Raw genomic sequence first — 27,909 nt, 5'->3', positions numbered from 1 at the left:
CAGGGGCGTCCCACTGTGGAGGGTGTGTCTGTGCCTACCCTTGAGATGCTTTTCACTGAAGTGACCCAGGAGGGAGGAGGCGAGGCTGAATTCCTGGGTTTACTCCAAGTTGTGGTTCTCAAACTATTTTGACCATGGCCTAATTCCGCCGAGCAAAAGACCTTGTGGCCCACCAAGCCCACTCATTCCCACTGTCCAGTGGGAAAGAATATGGTAATAACAGAGAATGAAAGGGGATGAGAAAAATAACCAAACAGTCATGCAGCAAATACTCAGGAGAAACAATTAGCAGAAACTCCTAAAAGTAATTCTATAAATAATATAAATTAATAGAATAGAAGTAATTTAAAAACCAAGCTGCCCATGGCTGGTTTGGCTCAGTGAATTGAGTGCTGGCCTCTGGACCAAAGGGTCGTTGGTTCGATTCCCAGTTGGGGCACATGCCTGGGTTGCGGGCCATGTCTCCAGTTGGGGGCACATGAGAGGTAAACACACATTGATGTTTCTCTTCACTTCTTTCTCCCTCCCTCTCTCTCCACCTCTTTCTCTTCCCTCCCTCTAAAAGCAAATAAAATCTTTTAAAAAATAATAAAATAAAATAAAAAATTAAAAAAAAGAAGCTAATGCTGATGCTTCATTGTAGCAGTTAAGGGTCATAGTCACAAAAAACAGAACCAGTTCTAGACCACTTACATAGAAGAGGAATTCATTAAAGGATGTCACATCATTCCTCCACCTTCCCAAGAGTCACTTGCCTATAACCCTTCCTTTTTCAGAACACTTTCTTTCAATTTGAGGTCTGGCCTGGGTGCCTCTGCCTGCTGAGCTCAGGTTCATGACTGAGTCCTGTAAAGGAGACTGGTACTGCAAATTCCAATTTCAACCCTGGAGAGGTGGGACTCCTAAGGAAGGAAATAAACCAAGCATAGGAAGGGTGTTCACAATGGGCTGGGTGGTGAAGAAAAGCACAGCGGATGTCTTCTGCACTAACAGCAAATCACCCTTCCCGAGAACTGCAGGAATTCCAGCTCTTGGCCTGCATGCATACACAGGAGTCTTGCTGTGTTGTTTAATGATGGATGGAAGTCACATGTCTTTGTAGAACAGAGAAGTAATGTTCTCAGTAAACTCTTATGATGAATTAATTTTTGTTTATGAATGCCAAGGTTTATTAACTCTCAAAAACTCACTTATTATGTTCCTAGTTCTTTTATAAAAATGAAATTTTATGTGTTGGGTTTCTTTTGGGGATGATGAAAATGTCCTAAAATTTGATAATGGTTTTTTCAACAAATGTGCTGAGAAAACTGAATGTTTATATGCAGAAGAATGAAGCTGTACCTTTATCTTAAGCCAGATACAAAAATGACCTCAAAATAGATCAATACTCTAAACTTAAGAGCTGAAAGTATAAAACTTCTAGAAGAAAACATGGAGGAAAATCTTTATGACATTGAATTTGGCAACATTTTCATGAATGTGATACCAAAGCATAAGGCAACAAAAGAAACTATAGACCAACTGGACTTCATTAAATTAATAGCTTTTGTGCATCAAAGTACACTATCAAGAAAGCCAAAAGATATTCTACAGAAAGGGAGAAAATATCTGCAAATCAGATATCTGATCATCGGCAGCCGTCCGTCTCGAGAGGCGATGGTGTAGCTTCTTAAGAGTCTATCTGCACCGCCGAGAATGGTTGTGCAGTCCGACTCGGGAGTGACACGGTATCTGTCTCCTCCCGTGTTGAATCGACATCTTGCGATGACGCTGGAGTGTCCTCTCCAGTGGAGCTGAAGCTACAGAGCCTGGGCAGGGTGATATGGAGGGTCTGCTGTTGCCCGTGCAGCAGACCCCCCCTCTCTTCGCAGCTGAAGGATCCAAGGGAAAGACGGAGTCAATACAGCTTGGCTTCAGGTGCGCCGCAGGAGTTGCCGGTGTTGACTACAACGTCAAACCGCCTTAGGGACTCCGGCTCCGGATTTTCTGTCGGGGTTTACTCCCTTAGCCTTTCCCCTGAAGAGGTGTGCCGCAAGGCAGCGGAGGTTTTTGGAGTCAGAGTTTTCCTTCTCTGATGTGCCCTGACTGGAAGATCGAACCAGCGACACTTAGCTCGCAGGCCGACGCTCAATCCACTGAGCCAAACCAGCCAGGGCTGAGATATCTGATAAAAGGTTAATATTCGGTACATATAAAGAACTCTTACAACTCAACATTAAAAACAACCAGCCCAGCCCTGGCTGGTGTGGCTCAGTGCATTGAGCACCAACCTGAGAACCAAAGGGTCACCAGTTCGATTCCCAGTCAGGGTACATGCCTGGGTTGCAGGCCAGGTCCCCAGTTGGGGGCACAAGAGGCAACTACACATTGATGTTTCTCTCCTTTTCTTTCTCCCTTCCCTCCCCTCTCTCTAAAAACAAAAACAAAAACAAACAACCAGCCCAATCCAAAAGTGGCCAAAAGACTTGAATAGACTTTTCTCCAAAGAAGATTTACTAAGGGCCAATAAACATGTGAAAAGATGCTCAACAATCATTAGTCGTCAGGGAAATGCAAATCAAAACTGCAATAAGATAACACTTCACTCCTACTACACTTACTAGAATGGCTATAATTTTTTAATGGGAAAAGTATTGTTTATGATAGAGAGTAATGGAAACCCTCATGAATTGCTGGTGGGAATGTAAAATGATGCAGCTGCGTTGGAAAACATTAAACAGAAAAACCCATACGACCCAGTCATTTCACTCCTAGGTATATATCCAGAATAAATGAAAGCAAGAACTTGGATAGATTTTTGTACACAAATGTTCATAGCAGCATTATTCACAATAGCCCAAAAGATGGAAACAACCCAAGTGTCAATTGATAGATGAATGGGTAAACAAAGTATGCTACATACATATAATGGAATATTATTCAACCACAGAAAGAAATGAAAATTTATATATGCCACCACAACTTGACTGGACCTTGAAAACATGCTAAGTGAAATAAGCCAAACACAGAAGGATGCATATTGTGTGATCCCTCTTACATGAGGTACCTAGAATACACAAATTCATACAGACAGAAAGTAGCATAGATACTACCAGGGCTGGGGGCAAGAAGAAATGGAGAGTTATTGTTTAATGAGTTACAGAACTTATGTTGGAAGTGATAAAAAAATTTTGGGTATATATAGTGGTGATGATTACATGACATTGTGAATGTATTTAATGCCACTGAATTTTACATCTACAGATGGTTAAAATGGTAACTTTTATGTTATGTATATTTGAACGCAATTTTAAAAATTAGGTTGTGGAAGTGTTTGCACCACTCTGGATATACTACAACTATTGAAATGTACAGTTTATGTGAGTAAATTGTATGGCATGTGGATTATATCTAAATAAAGATGTTTTAAAAATATCCTTTCCAGCTCTGATAGCCTCTATAGTACATCCATTCATTTGTTTATTTATTCATTGATTCAACACATTTTTGTTGAGTTCTACTATGCCAACTGTTAGGAATAGGGTGATAAGTAAAACAAACATGATCCTGGCCCTTTCCTTGCTTAAAACACGGTGGATATTAAAAAATAATCATAGCCAAGACTTACTGAGTATTCATTAAAACTGAGCACTGACACAAGCTTTTTACACCCTCGTCTCCTGGGGCCCTCACAAGCATATACTGGGCTGGGTTCTTCTTGAATAAGGAAATGTGCTCCAGGTCACAGAGCCAGAGTTTGAACCTGCTCTGTCTTACCGCAAAGCCTGTGCTCTTAACCATTCAATACCATCTGTGGCAGCCAAGTTCCAGCCACCTAGAGCTGGACTTCCCTGGACACCTGCCCTGAGGCCAGCCTGTCAGGTGGCTGATCTGGTAATGTTAAAGGGAGGGTTCAAATGAGGTGGACTGACCTCCAGGAGGTAGGTAGTGGGTTTGGAAAATAAGGCCTAAGTCACTAGAAGCTTCCAGAGCCATTTTATAGTAATCATTATAAAGTAAGTATAACTCTATTTTTAAGTGGTCATGTGATAGAATTTTAAATACAAAATTGGATTCACAATTGAATGTATATTAATTATATTAATAGCTAATATATTTATTGTAGATTAACACAGACCCTCTGTTCCAAGTGATGAACATGTAGTATCCACCTTATTTAATCATCCTGACAGATCGATAATGGATATGGTGCATTCCTATTCCTAGTTTACAGATTAAGCAGCTGAGACTCAGAGAGGTTAAGTCATTTGCCCCAGGTGCACAGTCAGGGCAGGGCTGGGATTCCTTGACTTGTAGCCCAGACTCGTAACCACCATAGCATTTGCTTTCATCAATATGTTAACATACGCAAAATAGCTACACATGAAGCGAGCATCAAGGTGGTAGAATTATAGTGATTTCCCACCTTTTCCCCCAGGTAATTGATTTTTCATTTTCTAAGAATACGTCAATTTTAATAGTAATGACTTTTTACAACAAGAAAACTCATGTCACTGTGACCTTTTTCATCTCCTTACTTCCCATGTTACCCTGTTGTATTTGATCCTGAAGTTGCATCTGAATCTGCACAGACTACACCAGTGCCCTTGAACACACAGGCGGTGCCGGGGCCGTCCCGGCAGGTGTGGCACATGCAGCTCCTCTGTGGGCTGCAGCTCCCTCCACTGACTCTGCTGCCATCTTCTGCAGAGGGCATGTCCTGTTCTCACCACACTCTTAGCAACACTGAAGGTCTTTCTTTAATGAAAAAAAAAATTTTTTTTAACGTGTAAGAGAGTCTGTGTTGTACCATGGTTAAGAGCAGCACGTTCACTGGATTTGACTCTTAGTGCTGATGCCCTCAGTACCTGGGCAACCGCTCAAGCCTCAGCTTTGTCCTTGGATAATGGAAATAACAAAACTGTTTTAACAGCGTTATTGTGGGAATTCAACTGGATGGTGTTTGGAGTGGACCTAGAGTGCCTGGCACAGTGTAGGCTAAATAAAGAATATGCCATTTTGATGTTTATGTAGCAGCTATTTGATTATTAATTCATGGGTTAAACTCTTTTCAAATATTAACCACTGGTAATTTCTTCTTTTCTGAATTACCTGCTTTCACCCCTTCCTCATTTGTCTATTGGCATCTTGATTTTAGTGTGTTTGAGTCAAGGACTAAGAGCCTTCTGGAAGGTTCTAAATAAAGGGATGAATGATACCTTTATTTTTGTCCAAGGAGTGTTTCTTATGGGTTGAGTGCTGCTTCCTCCCTGCCTGCAATTGGCCGTTTCCTCCCTGAGTTCATCTGCTTTAAAGGGTCAATCTTTAGAGTAGCTGATTCCCCTCCCCCACCCCCCGGACTGCTACACCCACAGGTCTGACACGCATGATTTCTTTCTCTATTCACTCAAGGTGCGTTCTGTCAGAATGGCTGTGGCCATAACCTGTCTGCTCCGCGGGGCTCTATGGCGGCAGCACCTGTACCTAACAAAGGGGCTTCTCCTCAGCCCCGCAGAGTCACACAGACCACAAACAGCTGTTCCTAAGCAAAGGGCAAAAGACCCTACGGATCACTTAGGTGGAAGATATGTTCTTTTTTACTTTTTTGAAAGATTTTATTTATTTATTTATTTTAATATGTTTTATTGATTATGCTGAAATAGTCCCAATTTCTTTTCCCTCTGCTCCCTTCCACCCAGTGCCCCACCCATTGTCCCCCGCCTTAGTCCATGCCCATGGGTTGTGCATATAGTTGTTCTCAACCTCTTCCTGTCTACTCCACTCCCTCCTACTATGCTTCTTAATTCCTGCATCATCCCCCTCCCTTTCCTCCTTCCCCCTCCCCACTGGCCTCCCCCCTATATGTTCCCCATACCTATCATTCTTTTCCCACTCTCGTTGCCTACTTAGTTTGCCTTTCTTTCAGTTCCCTAGCTTCTGTTGTTGGTTGTTGTGATACAGTTTTCATTTTAATGTTCATAGTTTTGATCCTCTTTCTTCTAAACAAGTCCCTTTAACATTTCATATAACAGTGGTTTGGATCTGATGAACTCCTTCAGTTTTACTTTGTCCTGGAAGCACTTTCTCTGCCCTTCTATTCTGAATGACAGCTTCTCTGGATAGAGTAATCGTGGTTGTAGGTTTTTCCTTTTCATTACTTTGAGTATTTCTTGCCAGTCCCTTCTTGCCTGCAGAGTCTCCTTTGAGAAATCAGCTGATAGTCTAATTGGGACCCCTTTGTACATAATTCTCTTCTTCTCTCTTGCTGCTTTTAAGATTCTCTCTTTATCTTTAATTTTTGACTGGGTCCAGTTTATTTGGAATTCTCTGTGCTTCCTGGACCTGTAAGTCTATTTCCTTCCCCAAGTTCGGGAAGTTCTGCTTCATTATTTTTTCACATAATTTTTCAATTTCTAGTTCTTCTTCTTCACCTTCTGGCAACCCTATAATTCAGATGTTCACTCTCTTCTGGTTGTCCCAGAGGTTTCTGAGCTTCTCCTCATTTTCCTCACTTTTTGTTTCCTCTTTCTGCATTGGTTGTTTGTTCCTTCCCTATGTTTCGATTTGTCGATTTGATCCCTGGTTTTCCTTCCCTCACCATTTGTTTCTTATGTGTTTTCCTTCATTTCAGCAGGGCTAGCCTTCATTCCTTCCCCGTCTTGATTAAGTCCCGCTGTTATTTCTGTAAGCTGTCTTATAACTATAGCTCTGAACTGAGCCTCAGAAAGGTTATCTATCTGTTTGTTAATTCATCTATTTGCTTTCTGGTCAACTGCATGATTCGGATCTCTATTATTATCCCTGACATCCTGGCAGTTTTTGCTTCCTGGGCGGGGCTGTCGCACCTCCTACACTATAGAGGGCAGAGCCCCTTACACTCATCAATACCGGGCGACCTTTCTCACCACACTGTGGCCCTTTGTGTGGGGGCAGGGGTCCAAGATGGATTCCTGCCGTTCTCTCTCCCCTGAGAGACCGGGAGCCTCCTCCTCCATCCCCATGCTCTCTCGGCCTCACAGTCTGAGGCAATGGGGATCTGCCTTCCCAGGTGTTGGAATCATGAGCTGATGGGTTTAATCTGCAGCTGGGGATGCTCCCCAGATGATTCTCGCCTCTCCTTAAATACGGGTGTCCGTGCTCACTGCAGTCCCCCTGCCGGTCACCACTGCTGCCGCTGCCAGCACTACTTGACCTCTCTCTCTGCCCCGGCTTCGCCCCTCCTACCCATCCAGATGAGCACCACTTGTTTATAACTTCATACGTTGGACTTCCATGTAGCTTTATTTTCTGGAACTTCTGGTTATTTCTGGTTTTGCGGTAGTTGTAGTCCTTCTTAGTTGTGGAGAGAGATGGAGCGTATCAGTCTAGGCCTCCATCTTGGCCGGAAGTCCTATTTATTTATATTTAGAGAGAGAGGAAGGGAGGGAGAAAGAGAGGGAGAGAAACATCAGTGTGTGGTTGCCTTTCACGTGCCCCCAACCCACACCCCCAACCTGCAACCCAGGCATGTGCCCTGACTGGGAATTGAACTGGCGACCCTTTGGTTCATAGGCTGGCACTCAATCCACTGAGCCACACCAGCCAGGTCTGAAGGTATGTTCTTAAGACAGTTCCATCCCTTTGTCCCTCTTGCCTAGCACCCATCTTATTCGACGTGGACAGTCCACCTTTTTCCCCTGCTGGCACAGAAGGGGCAGAAATGGAAGGCTTTTAAACTACAGAAGGAATCATCCCTCTCAGGCAAACAACTCCTGCCAGAAAAATTCTTGTATATAAATGTGTTTGTTCCAGGGGATGCTCTGGGTGGCTTGGTGGTAACATGCATTTGGCTACCGGTGTTGACATTTGTCTGAGCGAGGCAGAGGGATGGGGATATGGTGGTGCCCTGGACGTGGCAAGAGCCAGAGGCCTTGGAGGGGATCCCACCAAAGAGGCACAGCCATCCCTAGAGAGAGGTGTTGGGGTTTCCCATGGAGGCTTTCCCTCCATGTGAGGTCACTTCTGCTTGGACAGCACCAGCATTGAAACTTACATCCTGTATTCATGTGTCTCCTATATTCACCTGCACGCCCAGTTCAGGCCGTGTGGTTTAGAGGAGAGGGCATTAGGAGTGGGAAACAGAAAAATCTAGGTTTGAGTTGAGGTTTTGCCTTTTTTTATCTTCATAACTTAGAGAGCAAACTTTGTTTTCTCACCTGGAAAATGCAGGGTAATGTTCCCTGTTTTGGTCACCTGCTTGCTTGACCATGGAGTTAAATGAGTGGACTAGACAAGTTAGAAAGACAAAAGACAGGAGAATCTCCCCTCCCCTTAGAGACATGGGCAGTGAGCACTGTCTGTCTGAGCCTCTCCACAGGACGCACAGAACTGAAAGTGCTACTTCTCTCCTGAAAGTGGTCTGGGGATGTTGGGGATACTTGATTGTGTGTGTATGTGTTTCCTGTGGGTCTTCTGCCCTGGACTCTGAGCCAAGCTGATCAGTGGCACTACTGGGGGGCTGGTATTTCCTTCCCTCATTCTACTCTCTTTTTAACTGGATGAGAGGCCTGGATACTGATGGAAAAGCAGAGGTGCTCCCTTGGTACTAAAGGTCACCTGTGTTTAGAGGCATCAGTATTGTGGATAAGTTCAGTTTCACAAACTCTGCTTGTCAGGGCGACAGGCACAAAGGCAGGAATTAAGGTGATGCCTGCCCCAGGAGAGGGCAGACAGGAGCAGTGCCAGCAGGAAGGGTGGCCACGGCACTTGGAGGGATGCTGAGCAGAGCTTGGAGGACAGATGGGAACTGGCTGGACAGTGTTACCAGCGGAATGTTGGGTCTTTTGAGAAAGATGCAGCTCTGGAAGGAAGCCTTTCACCTCTTTGTCCTGGGTAAAGAAGACTTTATTCTGGGGGAGGAAAAGAGAATGCTTATCTTCATCCCCTAGTAAACCAGAGGGGAAAGGTGAGTAGCTGAAAAGTCAGTCATGGGACTGATTAAATGGTGAAATGTCAGTGGTCTCCAGGCACTCTCCAGCTTCCTGGTGAAATGTCGTATGCCTCCAGGCACTCCAGCCAGTTTGAAGAGGATGGTCAGCGGTGTTCTTAAAGCTCTCAGAGAGGCATTTTGTTCTTCAGTATATGTTTTATTCATAGAACCTCAAGGTTTAAGGTATATTGCTGATTTTTCAAAAAACTCTGATGGTTTGGTCTGTGTACTCAGTAAACATAGGAAAATACTTTTAGCAGTTGAGAAGAGTGAACATTGGTCTCCCGTAGCCTCGTCTGTCACATCACCCTGTGCCCTTCAGTAGGTGTCCCAGTCCCTCTCTTGAGCAAGATACTCTAGAATCTTTCAAGGAAAGCGAGGACTGTTATCCAGCGTAGTGGGAACAGCACAGCATTTTCATTTTCATCCAGATTCAGCCGGGAAGCCGCTGAGACTGTCTGTCGTTTTCTTCTTCACCTGTACGCTGGGGTGCTCATTCCTATCTGGCTGCCTTAAGCTGGAGTGAGGATGATGGGGATCCAGGATAGAAATGCTTTCCCGTTGCACTGGGCAGGATGCAGGCGGCATTTCAGGCTGACACTCAGCTTCTGGCAGCAAGTTCAGCGTGGGTTAGACAGGAATCTGCCCTGGTCTTTGAAAGCACATCTCGACAGGCAGTGTCTGTGAAGGTCAGAGCTGCTTCGACATACCTTACTAACAGGGCTTTATTTTCTAGGACAGCCTTCTTTGGCTAGAGCCACAGAAGGTCAAGGGGACAAGGTTTCTGTACTCCTGAGCCTGCATACGGAGACCCTGACGACCTCCTGGCCCCTTTTTGACAACATCTGCCCCCACTCCCACTCTCCCTTATCTCCTCAGGTCCAGGAGTGGTGCTGGATTCGGAGCGCCTGAAACCTCCGTGCGGCGCCTCTCACCTGCCTCTGCTCCGAAGAGCTGCGGCCGCAGTGGGCTGGCTGGGACTCTTCAGAGAGGCTGCCTGGGACGCGGAGACCTTCCTCCTTTGCAGCTGCCTTCTCCCTGGCTCCAGCATCCGCCTCTCCGAGATCCCCGGTCCCCGTTGCAGTTAAAAACCGTGCCTGGAGCTGGATGTTTACAGTAGGTACTTTCTTGCCCCCCTCCCCGCCCCCGACCCCCCCCCCCCCCGCCTGAATTGGGTGCGTTTCAGTGCTCGGGGCAGCCGAATGATAGAGCAGCAGGAAGCCAGAGCTACCCGGGGAACTCACTGGTCATTGTTCCTGTCTCCTGCTCTGCCCCACAGACTCCCAGACACTGAATGATCAGGGCCGCGGGGCTGTCTGGGGATTGCTCGCAGAAGCTTCGCAGGGCTGTGGGACCCCAGGAGGCCGGTGGGGGAGGAAGTTTCTAAAGCAGAGCCAGGAAGAAGGGGATGCGAGACTGGAGGTTTTCAACTCCTAAGGAAGCTGTGTCCTCATTAGGAGCAATTTTATTAATGAGCCACACCAACTATGGGAAGGAAGGAAAGGCATAATTAATTAGGACCTCCCAGATATGCACCTAGATTTGGGGGGGTCAGGGGAAGAGGTGTGCGCTGTTTCGGTGTCTTTAGATGTGTTCCTCCGAAGTGGTAGCAGCTCTGGGAACTAACTTCCAATGGAAGGATTTGAGCTTTTTTCGTTTTTTGGCAAGATCCAGTGTCCGCTCATTGTGCCCTGAATTCCCTCCTGACCCCACTCCCCTCTTCCCAGAGAGTGAAAAGGAAGTCAGTCTTTGCTTTTCCATCAAGGTCACAGATCACCTGACCAAATCCTTGCACAGCTGGGGAGCCAATGCTACTGAGCTGAACTCACCAGCAGCCTGAACCTCGCTTTCCAATTCCTCCTGCTCCTGCTCCTGGCGGGGGTGTAGGGGTGTGTGTGTGGGGGGGGGGGTGCCAAGGGAAGATAATGTGGTTACAGCTTCTCTCGTGACAGTTTCCTCTTCTTCATGAAGCTCCAGATTCGGCTGCTGCTGCAATGCAGGCAAAAATGACAGACACTCGCAGAAAAATGTGGGAAGGGAGTTAATGAAATTGTATTCATATGTTGTTTATTGGGCATGAGTTATCTCTTTGTTTCCTGGGTTGGGAGGAAGTGAGCCGGCTGGAGAACTCAGTTGGCAGAATCTTTTTCAGGAGTGCTTTTCACCTCTCCGGTGTCTGGGCTGCAGCACAGTCAGATGCCTTCTGCTTCTAGCACAGGGGACATTGACCCTTGGAGGTGTGGAGCCAAGGGTCATCATTTTGGCAGGACCAGCAGGAGGTATGGGTAATCTTTTCCCCTCTTTGGGAGAGAGTGCTTTGTCTTTGCAAGTGGTTGTGCATGGATTGATAGGATCCCTGTCTGGTGCATTACCTTACTAAATATTTGATTTTGTAAGGTTGACTTCTCCAAGAATTCTCGTGGCAATAAGGCTGTACTTTGAGCCAACCTTTCTTTTCACGGAAATCCAAGGTGCTATTTATTTTGGCAAGCAGCCTGTTTTGGGATGAAATACAGCATTTTTTATTATTGCAGAATAAAGAGAGGTTTGAAGAGAACAAAAGTACAGAACTAGGTTTCACTTTCAGGGCAAAGCAAAGGAAGGTTTCTTTGAATTTGGATTTGAGGTTAGAAATGAGATTGAAATGGCACCATGAAAGAAAGAAATGGGGTGAGTGTGACTGTAGGACCAGGACTGGCCCTGAGGAAACCCCTGCTGGATGTGTTCCTAATGTGGCCTGGTCGCTGCCCACTGCACACGGCCGGCCGTCCCTGAGTCTGCCGGGGACTGGCTTTGGTGACTTTTGAATGGGCAGCCCTAGTCCCCCGCTCTTCACTCCTGTTGGCTGTGAGAGGCAGTGTGAAGTGATGGAGGCCACACTCTCCCCTGCCCCTGTTGAACTTGGTAGCTTTGCACAGGCCACATAGCCTCTTTGTGCCTTTGTGTCCTCCTAGGTAACTTGGAGATGATACCCTGGACTGAATGTCTGCCACCTGTTAGAATATGGGAGTTGGGGAGGGGTGGGGAGTTGCGTACAGAAATGAGTCCTGCACGAATCCTGACCTTCACCAGCCTACAGATGAGCAGGGGAGAAGAGCCGGAGAGAGGGAAAGCCATGTAGACTCAAAACATCCAGAATACTGAGCTAATGAGAGAGGTGGGGACCTAGCTGGGCTGCCTTGATCCTGGGATAGCCCGTAAACAAATGAAGAGTTACATAACCACACCAGATAGCAGAAGGTTCTGAACACTGGGGATAAAACTTAGTAGAACAAGTAATAAATTGTTTTATGTCAAAATTTTAAGTGTTCCGGAATATAGCAAAATTCCAATTCCAAGAGGAATTCTGTCCAACAAAGCTATTTTTCATTTTCTGTTGTATTGCAAATGAAGCCGTGTGTGTTAATGTGGCAATTATTCCTCGATTCCACTCATCCAACCATGTCAAACATCCACCCACTCAAAGAAAACTCCCTCAGCTAGATTCAAAGCTGTCTGCCATAAGGATCACTGGCCAAAGCAGAGAAGCCTGGGGGGGGGGGGGGGTTTGCTGGAAGTGGCATGATTTGGGTATGACATTTCCTTCTTTTCCTTCCTGTATTTAGAGCCCTTTAGAGTGAAAGCTTGCTGAGCCCTCTTCTTCAGAGAGTTAGATGTCAGCTCCATTTAGTTTCAGTAGCTTTGAAATGTTAGTTTTACTATAATAGAAGTCTAAGAGAACTATGAGCGGTCTCCATAGAGTATTTTTTTCAGTGAAACTTGACCTAATGTGTGCTGCGTAATTATTTGAAAGCCTTTGATCCGACATAGGAAGGGCTGGGCCCTAACTCGAGCCAAAGGCAGTGAGTGTGATGGAGCTTCCTATGGTGATGGTGAGTCTGTGCAACCACAGGCCCAGCTGCATCCAGGTGACCCCCCTCTTGCTCAGGTGGAGCCTTGTTGCTTGGTGTCCAGCCTTGGAGAAGTAGGTCACACCTTTGCCAGGTAGCCTGACAAGGGAGCGGTTATCTTTCTCCACGCCCAGCAGGTGTTTCATGCACACCGTGGGAGAAGCAGAGAGGCACGCGAGTCAGGAACATGTCCCCTTACACCAGTGGTTCTCAACCTTCCTAACACCGTGACCCTTTAATACAGTTCCTCATGTTGTGGTGACCCCCAACCATAAAATTATTTTCGTTGCTACTTCATAACTGTAATTTTGCTACTGTTATGAATTGTAATGTAAATATCTGATTTGCAGGATGTATTTTCATTGTTACAAATTGAACATGATTAAAGCATAGTGATTAATCACTAAAACAATATGTAATTGTATATGTGTTTTCCGATGGTCTTAGGCGACCCCTGTGAAAGGGTCGTTTGACCCCCAAAGGGGTTGTGACCCACAGATTGAGAACCACTGCCTTACACAGTGAGCTAGGAATCACTCAGCGTCAGGCCGGCTCATAGGGGTGGACAAATGTTTGCAGATCGCTTCCATTCCCAGCACAGGTTTGGAGTCAGCTAGACTTGAGGGTAAATCTGCTCTAATACTTGTTTGTTATGTGATTTTGGACAGGCCTGTAAACGCTCAGCCTCGGTCTCCCTGTCTGAAAAGTGGGGACAATAGTAATCCTCTAGGGGTTAGGGTACAGACTGCATGAGAGAATTGATTATGTCAAGTGCTCCAAGTTCTACTTGTTGCTCAGTAATTTTGGGGGGGTGAGAGGAAGAGGGGGCAGAAGAGATAGGAGAGGCCGTGAGGATGGAGAGATAGGCTGAGGGGCCGAGTAGGGTGTGTGTGCTCACCCTTTTCTTCCCCAGGCTTTGCCCTGAAGCTGCCGAGCCTCTCCTGCCCGTGAGCCTGCAGCGTTGAGATCGGTCCCAGTGTCTTCTGCCCAGGAACCTTCTCTTTCTGTTGTTTAAAAAAAATTATAGTTATCACAATAAAAAATAAATTAAAAACTTTAATTATTTTTAAAATTGAGATATAATTGAGAGAATACATTGTATTAGTTTTAGGGTTATAACATAACTATTTATATATATATATATGTATATATATATATATATACATATATATATAACAAAATCATTACTTCAGTAAGCTTAGTTAACATCCATTACCACCCACAGTTACAATTTTTTTTCTCATGAGAACTTTAAGATCTACTGTCTTAGCAACTTTCAAATATATAGTACAGTATTATTAACTGTAGTCACTGTGCTGTAAATTACATCCCTAGGACTCATTTATAACAGAAAATTTGTACCTTTTGACCCGTTTACCCATTTCCCCACTTCCCTACCCCCAGCAACCACCAACATGTTTTCTGTATCTATGAGCTCATTTTTTGTTGTTCTGTTTTGTTCTTTCAATTCCACATGTAAGTGAGATCACACAATATTTGTCTTCCTCTGTGTGATTGATTTAATTTAGCATTAGGCCCACGAGGTCCATGGATGCTGTCACAAATGGCAAGATTTTCTTCTTTTTATGGCCGAACAATATTCCATTGTGTATGTATACCACATTGTCTTTATCCATTCATCTGTTAATGAACACATAGGCTTTTTCAGAACCTTTCCCTTTTAACAAAGGTGACCTTCCCTCCCCTCAGGTTAGCCCCTCCTTATCCCCCCAATTTCTCTACTCCAGCTCTATGCTGCCCCCAAACTCAAGTACTTGTTGCCTCAAAGCTAAGCGAGGTGCCCAGCGTCAGGGGTCCTTCTGCGAGGAGTTCTTTGCCTAGAGAACCCCTGCCTGCCCTCCTGGGCTCTGTCCCCAACCCCCACAGAGGGGAAGGCCTTTCTGGACCGTGTTCTGCAGGAGCCAAGGCAGGAGCAAGGCGATGATGCCTGGGGCGATAGCAGTTTTGGGAGACAGAGGACACACAGAGCTTCCTGTAGCACTAACTTACAATTTCCTCTTATTTGGCAGGCCTGGAAATTCCCAGCCCTCTTCTCCAGTTTACCGGTTTGTCCCCCTTTTTCATCCTGGGCTGCCGGAAGCCACCCCTCACCCTTCACTCACTCTTAGCCTTCCCCAGCCCTTCCCGCAGCCCCGGTACACTTCTGTGGTTTGAGTGCATCGCAGAGCACATTGAAATTCCTAAAACAACCCAGCTCCCACTGCTGATGTGCCACAGATAATTCATTATGATGATATGTGTGGGGTTACAATCACACACACACACAAAAAAACAATTTCTTGGGTGATTTATTGTAATGGGGGCAGAAGGCAGGTTGTTTACCATTTGAAGACAGAGTCCTGGGAATGGATTAAAACTTTGGGGAAATTTATGATCAAACCTCAAGGTACCTTAATTCAGAGTCAGGACAGTATGCTGCTTGTATTGTTATTGATGTCTTCTGGCCCCTTGTTCTGTCCATGGTTGGAAATCGCCTCTAACTATTAGCTCCTAGTCAGTACTTGCAAGTTTGTCATCTTCTTCTTGAATCTGATTGGGATGTCATAGATCATTAGTAGGTACTTTGATTCCAGCTTCTTCACAAAATGGATAATTCTTTTACCATGCTGGGGGTGAATAGATTTCAGCTTATGCAAAGAACAATGTGCTGGTTATCAGAGCCCTGGGCCTGGTCCCAGCTCCTTCACTAATATGCTGAGAGGCTTTGCATCAAGCAATTAACTTCCGAGTCTCAGTTTCCTCACCTGCCAAGTGAGCAGATTGGACCAAATGCTTCCTTTGGTGTCATGAAGACACAGCCAGGACTGCATCCAGGCTTTTAGTCTCCCTCCTTAGGTGGCTGTGAGCTCATGGGAACCTCTGGGAGAAAGGCAACGATGGTCATTACTTTCTTTGGTGCTTTGTTCCCTCCATACTTATTCTAACTCTAATGAGACTCTCCACTTTTCTATCCTTTCTTTCAGAACTGTCCAACAAGTTTCACAGACTGATTGGATGAAGAGTGCCTAAGAGACCGACGGTCAGCATTCCCTAAGATGGAGAAGACAGACGGTAGGCAAGCCACCTTGTATTCCTTGGTCTAGTGTGAGCGTTTGAGTCGGAAAGGGATTGTGCTATAAATCCTGGAAATAGCCTAGGGGAGGCCTACAGGAGACATTCCCCAAGCAGGTGGCTGGGAGACCCAGACCATGTGTTTCAGATGTGAGCAAGAGAAGGGGGTAGGGAATGGGAATGAAGCTTTATGTTTATATCTGACTTGTGTATTTTCGGAGTGTTTTCTTCTCTCTTCCAAGCACCAGGAAGGGAGCAGTATGCTCTCACTCATTGCCCTCATTTTAGATATGAGGAACTTGAAGTCTAGGAAAAAGGCACAATATAATAAAATTCATACCTGTGTGATTCTCCAAGCCATTTAACTCATCTCAGCCTCAATCTCCTCATGTATCAGTGAGCTTTGCTGTGTAATCAAACCACTCAAAAATGTATTGACTTAAAAATATTTATTATTTCTTAAAAATATTCTGGGCCATTATTCTGGTCTGGGCCTGCTTGGCTGATCTTTGCTGGCTTCACATGTCTGTGGTCTTCTGGGTGACTTGGCTGAAGGTTTAGAATGGCCACACTCACATGCCTGGTGGTTGATGTGACTCCACATCACCTGGTGTACTGGTGATGACTTGGCCAAGTGTCTCTCTCTGTCCAGCAGGCTAGCTGGGGGGATGGGGGGCAGAAGGGTTGTTCACATGGTGGCAGAATGGTTCTAAGCTCAGCAAGAACAGAGATCCCAGTGTGCAAGTGATTTTCAAGTCTCAGCATATGTCACTTGTCCTGCTGACCTACTGGCCAAAGCAAATCACAAGGCTAAGCCCAGGGTTAGTGTAGAAAGGGAGTACCCAAGGGGCATACATAATTGTAGCTATTTTTGTAAACAGTCTATCGCATCGCATCCACAAGCGGGTGTTAGTACCTACGTCACAGGGTTGGTAAAGAACTAAATGAGATAATGCATGTAAGGTTGTTGAGTAGTACTATTTAGTACAATGAATGTCACAATGAATGTTCCCCTCTGCCCCTCCCCAGGAAACTAGTCAAGGATCATAGACTAGATTCTGATGATCTGATGTCTAATGAAATGCTTTTTCCAGACCATGAAATGTCAGGGAACAGGGCAGCCTGTAATCCCCCTTGAATCACATGGCCCTTCCCTGGCACAGGACTTAGGGACAGACAGCAGCTGCAACCCTGCTTCTTCCTTCCTTCCAGATGCAGTCACTGTATATTTCAAGAGGCTGCCTTTCTCCCCAGAGAGCTGCCTGTTCAGTGCATCCCTGGAAGTGGTCCCACAGAACACCAACTAATTCCCTGAGTGCCTGAGGGCCTGTCACTTCTGCCTGCCTCACTTGTCCCTGCTCAGCATCCTCGAACTGCTGCTCTCCACGTGATGAACCACGGCTAACTCCAGAAAGGCACCCCTCCCTTCAGGCACACACATCTCACAAAATAAAGGCGGAAGAGGGAAAACCTTCCCTCGCTGTCCTAGTCTTTTGAAGAGGCTCATTTCATTTCTCTTCCTTCCTGCTCTATTTTTGGCCACTTTCTCCCTAGTTTCTGTTTTTCCCATTTCCTTCGGAAACTGAGGATAGGCTTTTGGACTTTTTTATTTTTCTTTCTCACTTTCAGTTCCTCTGATTGGTTTGCTCACCTGCCAAACTTCTCTTTGTCCCTCAAGATAATTACCCTGGCACCTTGCTTCTTTGCTCGTCCCCTTCTCGTGTCCTTTCTGGTGTCTATGTGCAACTCTTAGGCTCGTGACTGTGTTTGCAGGTCCTTTCTGGGGGACTAGCTGTCTGATGTGCTTTCAGATCAAGACTCTAGGCGTTCTAGGTAGCTCTGAGCTATAGCTTCCCCTTTTTCTTCTCCCCTACCTCATTTCCCCAGTTGCTTCATAATTATTTTCTTGGACTCTCATTTCCTCATGAGGCTGTAGTCCTAACGGAGCTAAATACTCCAAGAAGAGAGCACGTTTCTTGCTAGTCCTCCCCTGCCTGGCCTTGCCTTCGGCCCCTTTGTGGAGTACCTGCTCCACGTCCTCTACCGAGTTAGTGCTAACAATCACTACAACTCTGTAAGTTAGGCATTAGTATTGCCATGGCATACTAATGTGTGTACAGGGAAATGGAGGCATGGGGAAATTAAGTAATTTACCCAGAATTACAGAGATAGGAGATGACAGAGCCAGGATTCAAATCCGCCCAGTTTGGCCCTGTGTTGGTATATTTGATCTGAAGTTTATTTTGAGCAAAGACAGTCTCCTAATTAATTCTTACCCTGGCCAAATGCCCGGAATTCTGAGCTCCTACATACCTGTCACCAGGTAGAATTAAGAGGAGCAGAGCTTAATGTGAGCATAGGTCTCCCAGCATATCAGATCAAGCTCCCTCATTCAAGGTCCAGCATCCTCTTGCACTGGGAGAAAGAGAAGAAACATAGAGTGGCAGGTGGCAGGCACGGCAGCACAGTGGATCACTGGTTGTGTGTGTGTGTCTGTGTGTGTCTGGGCATGTGTGTGCTTAGGAAAGCACCTATTAAACCCGCCTGGATAGCTGCTCAGGCTCACAGACTCCTTTGGCTCCCTTCACTCTCCTTTTTTGTGGAAGAGTTTGCCTGTGAGTCTCCTGTTTCTTACTCGATGCTATTATTGTGTTTGTGCTCTGGACCTTCTCCCAGAGGCCACTGGGTAAATTACTGCTTTTCTACTGAGTTGAGGCAAAAGGAAGATAAATAAATAATGCAGCCTCTCCTTTAGGACAGTTCTTTGCCTTTTAGGTCATAAATCTACTCTCCACTTAATTTTAGACAATTATCTCCTCTCTGATTTGGCCTGTCCCTGTAACCCAGGAGGCTGCTGAGTAGACCAGTAGGCCTAAGAATGTTGCAGCGTGCAGCTTGGAAAATGAACAGAGAGCAATTGCTCTCATTTACTGAAACTACTGATTTGCCTCTTTGAGGAAAATCAGGTTGGTAAAAAAAAAAAATGTGTTGCTAAATGTGAACTTATTTGGAGGTTTTTAGGTGCTGGAGTAGTGTTTACTCCAAAGATCTGCCAGAGAGGAACCAATGGGGACCAGCCCGGGTCTCAGCACCAGTGCTTTCTTCTGTTCCCTGCTGTGGGTGTGATGTGATTGCCCACAGGCCCTGCAGCTTTGCTCAGCATTGAGGCTGGTAGGCTCTGTTGTTCAGACATCATGTGTCTGTTGGCTTTGTTTAGTTCTTTAGAGAGAACTGTACTTCCCTAAGCACTGAGGGGACACCTGACAAGCATGTGACACCTGCCAGAAGGAGAAATCAGACAGGCAAGTGGGAAGAACCCAGTCCCAATAAGTTACCACCCTTGGGGGAAAGGCAGCCCCAAGTGTGCCCCAGGTAACCCCATCATTTGCACCTTTTCTTTAACCCGCCCCTTTCCCTCCCTTGCCTTTAGCTTTTCTCACCTTCTGTAGGAAGTCTCCCATCTGGTCTTCAGGCCTCAGGTTTGTGCTTCCTCTCATCCTCTGCAAGAATGGTCTTTGTGAAATCACATTTGACCAAGTCCCTCCCTTGTGCAAAACCCTTCAATAACTCCCGTTACCTAAAGAGTAAAGTCAGAACTTGTTGGCTCTTGCTGATCTTTCCAGTTCTGTCTTTTGCTGCTCCTCACCCTTCTCTACCACTGTTTAAGTTACAGCCCTATCCACCCTGAGTTACTGTAGAATTTCACACCTCCATGCTTTTGTACATTCTCTGACATATATGTAGAATCTGCCCTGGCTATCTATTGCTTCATAACAAACCACCTCAGAACTTAGTGGCTTAAAACAATCATGTATTATTAACACAGGCTTAGCTGAATGATTTTCACTTGAGTTCCCTCCTGTCATTGAAGTCAGTTGATGGTTGAGGCCAGAGTCGTCTGATGGCGCTTTTATTCATGCCTGGTATCTGGGCCAGGATGGCTGGACCAGCACAGGCTGGCTAGGTATCTCTCTCCCTCTCTCCACGTGATCTCTCTCTGGGGCTACTTGGGCTTCCCCACAGCATGGCCATTTCAGGGAAGTTGGACTCTTTCCATGGCATCTGGACTTCCATGGAGAGTGCATTCTAAGAGACCTAGGCAGGACTTACAGGATTCTTCTGACCTAGTCTTGGAATTCTGTCAGCATCATTTCTGCACTGTGTGTGTGTGTGTGTGTGTGTGTGTGTCAAAGCAGTCACAGGCCAGCCCAGATTCAAATGGGTGGAGAAATAGACCTTACCTCTCAATGTGGGATTTGCTTGCCTGTCTAGAGAGGATAGAAGCTGATGATGACCATGTTGGGTCTTTCACCCTCTTGTTCAGCAGATTGCTATTTGTTCATTTAATGCCAGTCATATGTCACTTTTGTGAAGTCCGCTTTTTTCTACCAAAGCAGAGTTAACCTCTAAGTTTAAGAAAATAATTCCAGAAAACGTGGGAAAATAAATCAGGAGGAAAGACTGTTCCTTAAGCATGTACCTGTTACCATCCTTGTCACACTACATTGTACCTATTGGTGTTTTCAGCTACTTGACAATACATTTTTTGAGGGTAGGGCTACACCTGATCATCTCTGTGTCCTTAGGCTCTAGCTTATTAACCAACACATGGGTGCGCAGTAAATTGTGGCTGAGGTAAGTGAATTAGTTATGGCTATTTTGTAATTTTGCCCCCAGGGCCTATTACTCTTAGAACTAAGCAGTCAGTCAATCACAAAGAATTTTCAGAGGTCTCTCTGTATACCCAGCAAATCAGCCTACATAGAGAAGTGGGACTTCACTTCTCTATATTTGAGGCTTCTACCAAGAAAACTATAATACTAAGCATGTATTGAATGTTTATCCCATGGTAGGCATTGTTCTAAGCACTTAGTGTATATTAATTAATCAGTCCTCACAATGATCTCGTTTACCTGGTATTCCCAGATGATGAGACACAGGGAGGTTAAGTAATTTCCCTGAGGTCACAGAGCTGAAATGGAGACCAGGTTCCAGAGTACATATTCTTGACCTCTGAAGTCTCCACGAATGTTCTCTCCTGAGCTTAGCATTTCAGAACATGTTTAGAAGAATGTCACAGAGATAAGGGATGTCACGTGAGGAGCATCAAAGGGACAAAGACTATTTCACTGAAAGAAGAAACTACTTGGGGACAAGTCCCTACGGATTCAAATACTTGAAAAACCAACTTGTTCTCAGTGACTTCTGTTGGAAATTACTGCTTTGGTGTTATGGGAAGATTTCTGATGTCCCTTGATAGTTTGAGCTGCCCTGGAAAGTCATGAGTTCCCCATCTCTGGGAGTATGTGTGTCAATGACACCCACTTTTAAAAGATTTTATTTATTTTTAGAGTGAGGGGGAGGGAGGGAGAAAGAGAGGAAAGAAACATCAATGTGAGACAGAAGCATCTATCAGTTATGCACTGGCCGGAACCAAACCCACAACCCAGGCATGTCCCCTGACCTGGAATCGAACCAGTGACCTTTCACTTTGCGGGATGACACCCAACCAACTGAGCCACACCAGTCAGGACATGAATGTCCCTTTTGATATTAATTGTCTCTTTTCCCTAGCCACCTTATTTCCAAGTTGTGAAAAATGTGGTTTATTTCTTTCCTTGGCATGAGTTTTTAAAAGTGAAATTCATGTTTGTTAAGCACTAAGAAGTTATCAGGTGAAAAAGAGGATGGGCTGTACATGATTATGTGTTTCTGTTCTCTCTGATCTTCATGTCCATAGAGGCTTGGGCACCTAAGGAAGATTTAAAAATGTCGAAGGCATAACTCCTTGATGTCTCTGGCTTTACCAAGATTTACTAGTATCTGTTTGAATAATGCAAAGTTCTTTTTAAATTTTGAAACCATTTTATGTCTTATCCTTTGAATCTTTCCATATTCATAATTGCCAATTAGTCCCCTGATTTGGCAAATTCCTGGCCACTTCAGCTCAGCAATTACATGACTCAAACCCAGTAAAACAGTGTGAGACTTTTATTTTGCTGGTCTGCAGACAGATTCCACAGTAGTAACTGAGATGATCTACTGCAAATTGGAAAGTATTTCTTCTATCTGTTTCCTTGCAGACTTTGGCTAAGTACACATTGATTTAATAACATGGTTTCTTAGCACAGTCAAAATACTGTGAGCCTCTCAGCATAACAGAGGCTGGAACATTTAAGAGAAGTCAAAATCACAGATATTAGGCCTTACCCACCTGATATAATTATTATTAACGCTGTGTTTTTTGTTTTGTTTTGTTTTTTAATTTACATGTCTTATGTCTTCCAGCCAAAGACCAGTCTTCTCAGGGGGATGAGGAGAAAGGCCCTCCAAAGAGCCACCCCTACTCCGTGGAGACCCCATATGGCTTTCATTTAGACCTGGACTTCCTCAAGTATGTGGATGACATTGAGAAGGGAAACACCATCAAGAGGATTCCTATCCACAGAAGGGCCAAGCAGGCCAAGTTTAGCACTTTGCCCAGGAACTTCAGCCTTCCTGACAGCGGAGCTCGCTTGCGTGCTGCTCTTCCCCACCAAAGCTGGGCCCCCCTGGTGTCCAGGAAGGTGTCACTGGGGGCAGAGGGGCGAGCCCAGTCCTTGCCGCTTGGTGATCACCCCCAGGCCTCTGCCGGCGTGAGCCAGGTGAGCTACCACAGGAAGGCCCTGTTGGCGGAGACCGTCAGGCAGCTGGAGGTGGCTGCTCCCGGGGAGGCTGAGCTCGTTCCCGGCAGCGGGCGGCCCCAGCTCTTGAGAGCATGTAGCATGCCGGCCACACTGCTGCAAAACAGGGCCTCAGAGGACCTCAGCCTCAACTCAGGCCCCCCCACACCGCCCGCCCTCTCTCCACTTCCCAGAGAAGGCTGTGTCTGTGACAGCACCTTTGGCCCAGCTGAAGGATTTGCGGGTGTTCCCAACTCCACTGCAGGAGCAGCAGCCCATCCGAAAGTCAAAGTGAGTGGAGACCTGGTGCCGGGGATTCCAGGGCTGGTCCGGGAGACGGCTGAGCCTCTGGAGGGGGAAGAAGTGGCTCCATATTCCTTCCCTCTCCCAAGTCCCCCCTCCTCATCTCAGGATGCACTTGTAGTTGTAGAGGATGCAAAAGACGAACCTAAAACCAGAGAAGCAGAGGCGGTGTTCACCCCTGGCTCCCCAACGCCAAGCCCCCCACCTCTGCCATCACCCATCCCTGAGAATGAGCTCCCCCTGCAAGAAATCGAGCTCAGCATCAGTGAGATGCCCCCTCCGCCGCCAGTGGAGGTGGACATGAGGAGCGTTGGTGTCCGGGTCACAGAGGAAAGCCTGGGCCTTGCCGCCATGGATCCTGGCAGCATCGCCAGCCTGAAGCAGCAGCTCTTGGACCTTGAGGGAGTGTTGTCAGGAAAAATCGAGGAACTGGCCCAGGTCAGAGCTGCCCTCCAAGAGCAGGAGGAGCAAATCAAGGCGAAGGGACAGAGGATCCAAGAGCTGGAGTGCACTGTAGCTCAGCTGGCAGGAAAGCTTAGCCACGAGGACACCAAAGACGCTCAGGGCCAAACTGATGCCACGGTCAACACTGACCCTCTCCACGGGTTCTGGACCAGGGAGTCATGTGACAAAAGCATTGGGGTCAACCTTCTGAGCAGCATGGAATCTGAAGGTTGGAGGGCCAGAGGAGAGGAGAATGACCTCCAATGCGTGCAGGACAGTCACGAACAGGGGGATCAGAGCCCAGCAGATTTCATGCCACCATCCCAGCTGTCACTGCCAGAGGGCCCCGAGGTGGTCCTCACCCCTTCTTTACGTAGCTGCCTCTCCACTGAGCTCAGGATCGAAGAGGAAGTCTCTGAGCAGGAGGGAGACCATTTGGTGGGAGCTGAGAGTCTGGTCAGGGGAGCAGGAGGCTCTTCACAGAGTGGTGACATGAAGGCTCCCCCAGCCGGGACGGAGGAGGCCAGTTCAGAGCTCCCAGGGAAGGAGGGCACAGGAAGGCCACCAAGCTCGCCCACAGATGCCACTATTGGGCAATACGTTAAGAAGATCCAGGAGCTCCTGCAGGAACAGTGGACCTGCCTGGAGCATGGGTACCCAGAGCTGGCTAGTGCCATCAAGCAGCCGGCCTCCAAACTCAGCAGCATCCAGCGCCAGCTCCTGAGCTCCCTCAACCTGCTGCTCTCTGCCTACTCGGCCCAGACTCCACCCCAGAAGGAGTCCCCGGCCCCCTCCTCCTCCCCACCACCACTGGGTAAATACTGGTGCCTGAGACAGGGAACCATTTCTTCTTTATGGGACGAGTCAAAGGCGAAAGGGACTTTTAATTGCATGCATATGTTTTTTAAAGATTAAGCACCTCCAGGAACCCAGTGTAATAAAAACTGATCTATGGAACAGTGGAGGCTCTGTGCCCGTACTCGTGTCCTTGCGCTAAGGTTAGGACTGACTTGAGGGCCACCATGTATGGCTGTCCAGATACAGCACAGGGCACAGAGATGCTGCCCAGGGAGGGTACACTGGAGGTTAAATTCCGCCCACTCTTTACCTTTTTAGTTGCCGAGCCTGCAGCACTGAGCCGACCCAGAGGAGTCCCTGTTTCTCATTTGCATGGTGCCAAGGCAAGGTCTAGGGTGAACAATGGCCCTGGTTCTGTGTACTCTAAACCTCAGCCTCCCTTCACTGTTTCCTGGCCTCTTGCATTCCTGAGATCCTCTCTGATTCTTGCACATTTTCTCCAGCCTAGTTTTGGAGGAACTTTATATTGAGATCTGAAATATTTCACTGAACATTGTGTGTGGGGGTGGTGGGGGGAGATAGAGAGAAGGAGAGAGGGAGCGAGAGAGATTGAGTGATACTCACATGTGGACGTCAACCCTCGGGCTGAGTGGCACTTCCTCTTGTAACAGGCCATACACTGTTGAGGAAAGTGGAACCATATTTAGCTCTGCTCCATGAGCGGCGTGCGAGTCTGCTTCCCGCTGCAGATCACAAATTGCCTGCTTCCGCGTTATTTTGTGCTAGCTCATCTTGCCCATTAGGAAACGCATCCTGTACTTTCCAGCACAGCCAAAGACTTGTGCTCTTGCTCATGTGTCTCCTGTGTTTACCCCACATCACAAAGTGTCACCTGGCTGCAGTGGGACCAGAGATGGGACCAGGAGTCATGTGAACTAAGTTCTGTGCTTAGAGCTAACTAACTCCTTCTCTGCCGTTCATTGAGCAAGGCTGAGCCTCAGATTTCCCAGCTGTAAGACAGGGACAAGAACGCCTCTTCTGCAAGAGTGCTCCCGCTGGCATCCACACAGAGAGGGGCTTTGTGACCAGGGACAGTTTGGCTGGCTCTGACCAGAAGGCTAGGCCCCCTCACAGATCCTCAACGATATTTGATTGACTTTATCTAGTCCCCTGTCCCTGTCTACCTCCCCCCACACCCTCAAGCTGGGGTCCCGCAAAGCACGAGTCTCGGTTTTGCTGCATCCTGGGGCATCTCCACCATCATTCTAACCTGTGGTGTTGTGTCTGCCTAGAGATCTCCCCGTCGACCAGCCTTAAATCCATAATGAAAAAGAAAGACTATGGCTTCCGCGCAGGAGGTAATGGGACCAAAAAGAACCTTCAGTTTGTTGGGGTTAACGGTGGGTAAGCATCGCTCGTGAAGCCCAGACTGCCCTGCACACTCCCTATTCCTGTGTTGTCCTTAGCACTCTCTCTTCCGAGGGGAAAGCATCTGGTTCTCGTTCTCCTTCAAGGGAATGAATCCCAACAGCCCTTTAAAACTCCATCTCGGGTTTGCATGTGTTTGGCTCCTTGCCAGCTGTGGTGGGCTGTTGGATCCTGTGCTTTTAATATGTCTTAGCTTGACTGTCCCCCGGGGCCAGGATTCCAGTGGCTTCTGGGAGTTTGGGAGGCACATGGGCCCTTTAAGGAAGGCACGTAATCTGAACCACAACACTAAAACTAGGACAAACTCTTAATTTGTTGAACTTCAAATTTCGTCCATTTAATTTTTTTTTCTCCCTTTTACTAACAGCAAACCAAACCAGTGTTTTTTAGGATGAAGAAAAACAACCAGTGCCCACTGACTCAGAACATGAACCAAACTTTATATATTCTAGGGAGTAAATCATTGGATTTAGAATATTTTCTAAATCAGTCATTCAGCAAACATTTATGAGATGCCAACAATGTCTTAGGTGGTGGGGATAAAAATGTCCAATAAATCATAGTCCCTGCCTTTATCTCACAGTTTGGACCTGGGCAGAGAAAATGCAGGAAGTAAAGAGAACGTGCTGCCCCAATGAGATACATTCTAACAGAAAGGGAGCGTAGGATGCTGTGGAAACCCAAAGAAGGGTCACCCGGTCCAGCCAGTGGGGGCCCCGGGAGGCAGTTGGGAAGAGGTCGGAACTCCTGCTAATTTGGATCAGACCAGAAGGAAGACACCAGATTCAGATAACAGTGACATTGCTGTTGCACATTCTGTGAGGAAAGCATCAGAAATGATGGAATGGGGTCACAGGAGAGTTGCTGTTCCCACTCCTGCCTATGTCAGACCCTGTGCCCCAAGGAGAAACCATTTTGTGTTGAGTTTTCACCAGTGCAGGTACAGAAAAGGAGGATCAACTTAATCTTAAAGTCTAAAGCGAGTCCCCCATGCTGGCTCCTGCCTCTCTTCTTTCAGATGTGCTGAGTCAGGCCCATCTCAGGGGGCCTTTGCATCTGCTGTCACCCCACTCCCACCCTCACTGAAAGCACTCCTTTCCCAGATAGTCCTCAGTATTTTTCACTCTAATGCAGTGGTTTTCAACCTTGGCTGCACCTTGGAAATCCGGGGGGAGCCTTAAAAAACAGCAATGCATGGGTCTCGTCCCTGAAGACTCCAGTTTAATTAGTCTGGAGTGTAGTACAGGTATTGGGAATTTTAAACACCCTCAAGTGATTCTAAGGTGCAGCCAAGGTTAAAAACTTCTGCTCTAATTAAAGTAGCCCCTCCTTCCATCAGTCTGTCCCATGGCCCTTTATTGTTTTATTCAATGTTCAGTATTTACTCTCTGAATATATTGTTGGCATGTTTCTTTTCTGCCTTTCCGTATTAGAATATAAGCTCACTTAGGACAGGGACTTTGGTATAGCATTTAGAATAGTGGCTGGCACATAGTAGGTGCTCAATAAATTTCTGTTGAAGGCATGAACTCCCAGTGAAGCTTGTATGGAAACTGTTTTAAGATGAGAACTGCTTGGTGAACATGTTATATCCCCTACTCTCTTGGTCTCAAAAGCAAAAGGATGTTCCAGGCACAACAGAGAAAGAAATACCTTGGGTTTAAACGACAGAATGTGAGCATACTAAGGAACAGGCTGGGTTTGCAAATGCAGTGAACGTAGAGGCTATCATTCAGAGAAAGGGCTGAGGGGGTTCAGTGGAAGCTGTGGCCCCTGGTCTCCCCTGGTCTCTGTGGCAGTGTCCGGTGGCCTCAAAGCCTAAAATCTCCATCCATTGGAGCTCTCCTGTTGACCATCAGCAGAGGAATCAATAAAGCTTCCTGGACTTTCCTCCATGGTCTCTGGTTTGCCATCTCAATAGGGTTGCATATAATTGAACACAAGGACTGTAGCTGGAGAGGGAGGACCAGGAGTGAAGTGGCGGCCCATGCCGTCAATCTTGCTGTCCTATCAATAGCTGAAACAGGCTGCAGCTGAGAAAGGCAAATGCTGGGTTCAGGTAGCCCAGCTGGGTTTCTTCTTTGTCAGGTGTAAGCTGGGCTAGAACAAGGGGCTAAAAGGAAGTCACACAATCACCCAGACACATGAAGGTTTGTCAGGCAATTCCAAAAACTGAGGGCGGGGGATGGGAAACATTTACTACCTAGATGTGGGCCCTTTTCTGGAGGCATTAGGATTCTAGAAGCAAATGTTTTCAGAAGAACCTTGGACTGCCTGTCTGGATCATCCGAATGCACTGGTCAGTTAGAGCATGTGCCGCCTGTGTGTTTGCTGCAAAGACCTTAGTTACTTATCTTTCCTCCTC

At 46.6% G+C, this 27,909-nt stretch overlaps 1 protein-coding gene across 1 annotated transcript in view; it reads left to right on the top strand.

Moving 5' to 3' along the window:
• The window catches only part of KANK4 (KN motif and ankyrin repeat domains 4), a 66,329-nt gene that overhangs the window by 22,256 nt on the left and 16,164 nt on the right, over positions 1 to 27,909 (top strand). The window contains exons 2-5 of the mRNA XM_090269551.1: positions 9,827 to 10,063; positions 15,822 to 15,909; positions 22,198 to 24,132; positions 25,409 to 25,520. Of these exons, the coding sequence (XP_090125677.1) occupies positions 15,894 to 15,909; positions 22,198 to 24,132; positions 25,409 to 25,520 (2,063 nt within the window). The 5' untranslated portion in view covers positions 9,827 to 10,063; positions 15,822 to 15,893. The remainder of the gene's footprint in view (positions 1 to 9,826; positions 10,064 to 15,821; positions 15,910 to 22,197; positions 24,133 to 25,408; positions 25,521 to 27,909) is intronic.

This window comes from Furipterus horrens, unplaced genomic scaffold, assembly GCF_987537825.1.
Source record: "Furipterus horrens unplaced genomic scaffold, mFurHor1.1.pri manual_scaffold_3, whole genome shotgun sequence".
Classification (NCBI taxonomy): Eukaryota; Metazoa; Chordata; class Mammalia; order Chiroptera; family Furipteridae; genus Furipterus; species Furipterus horrens.
The sequence above is the reverse complement of the archived record's forward strand: the minus strand, read 5'-3'. Positions and strand labels throughout refer to the sequence as shown.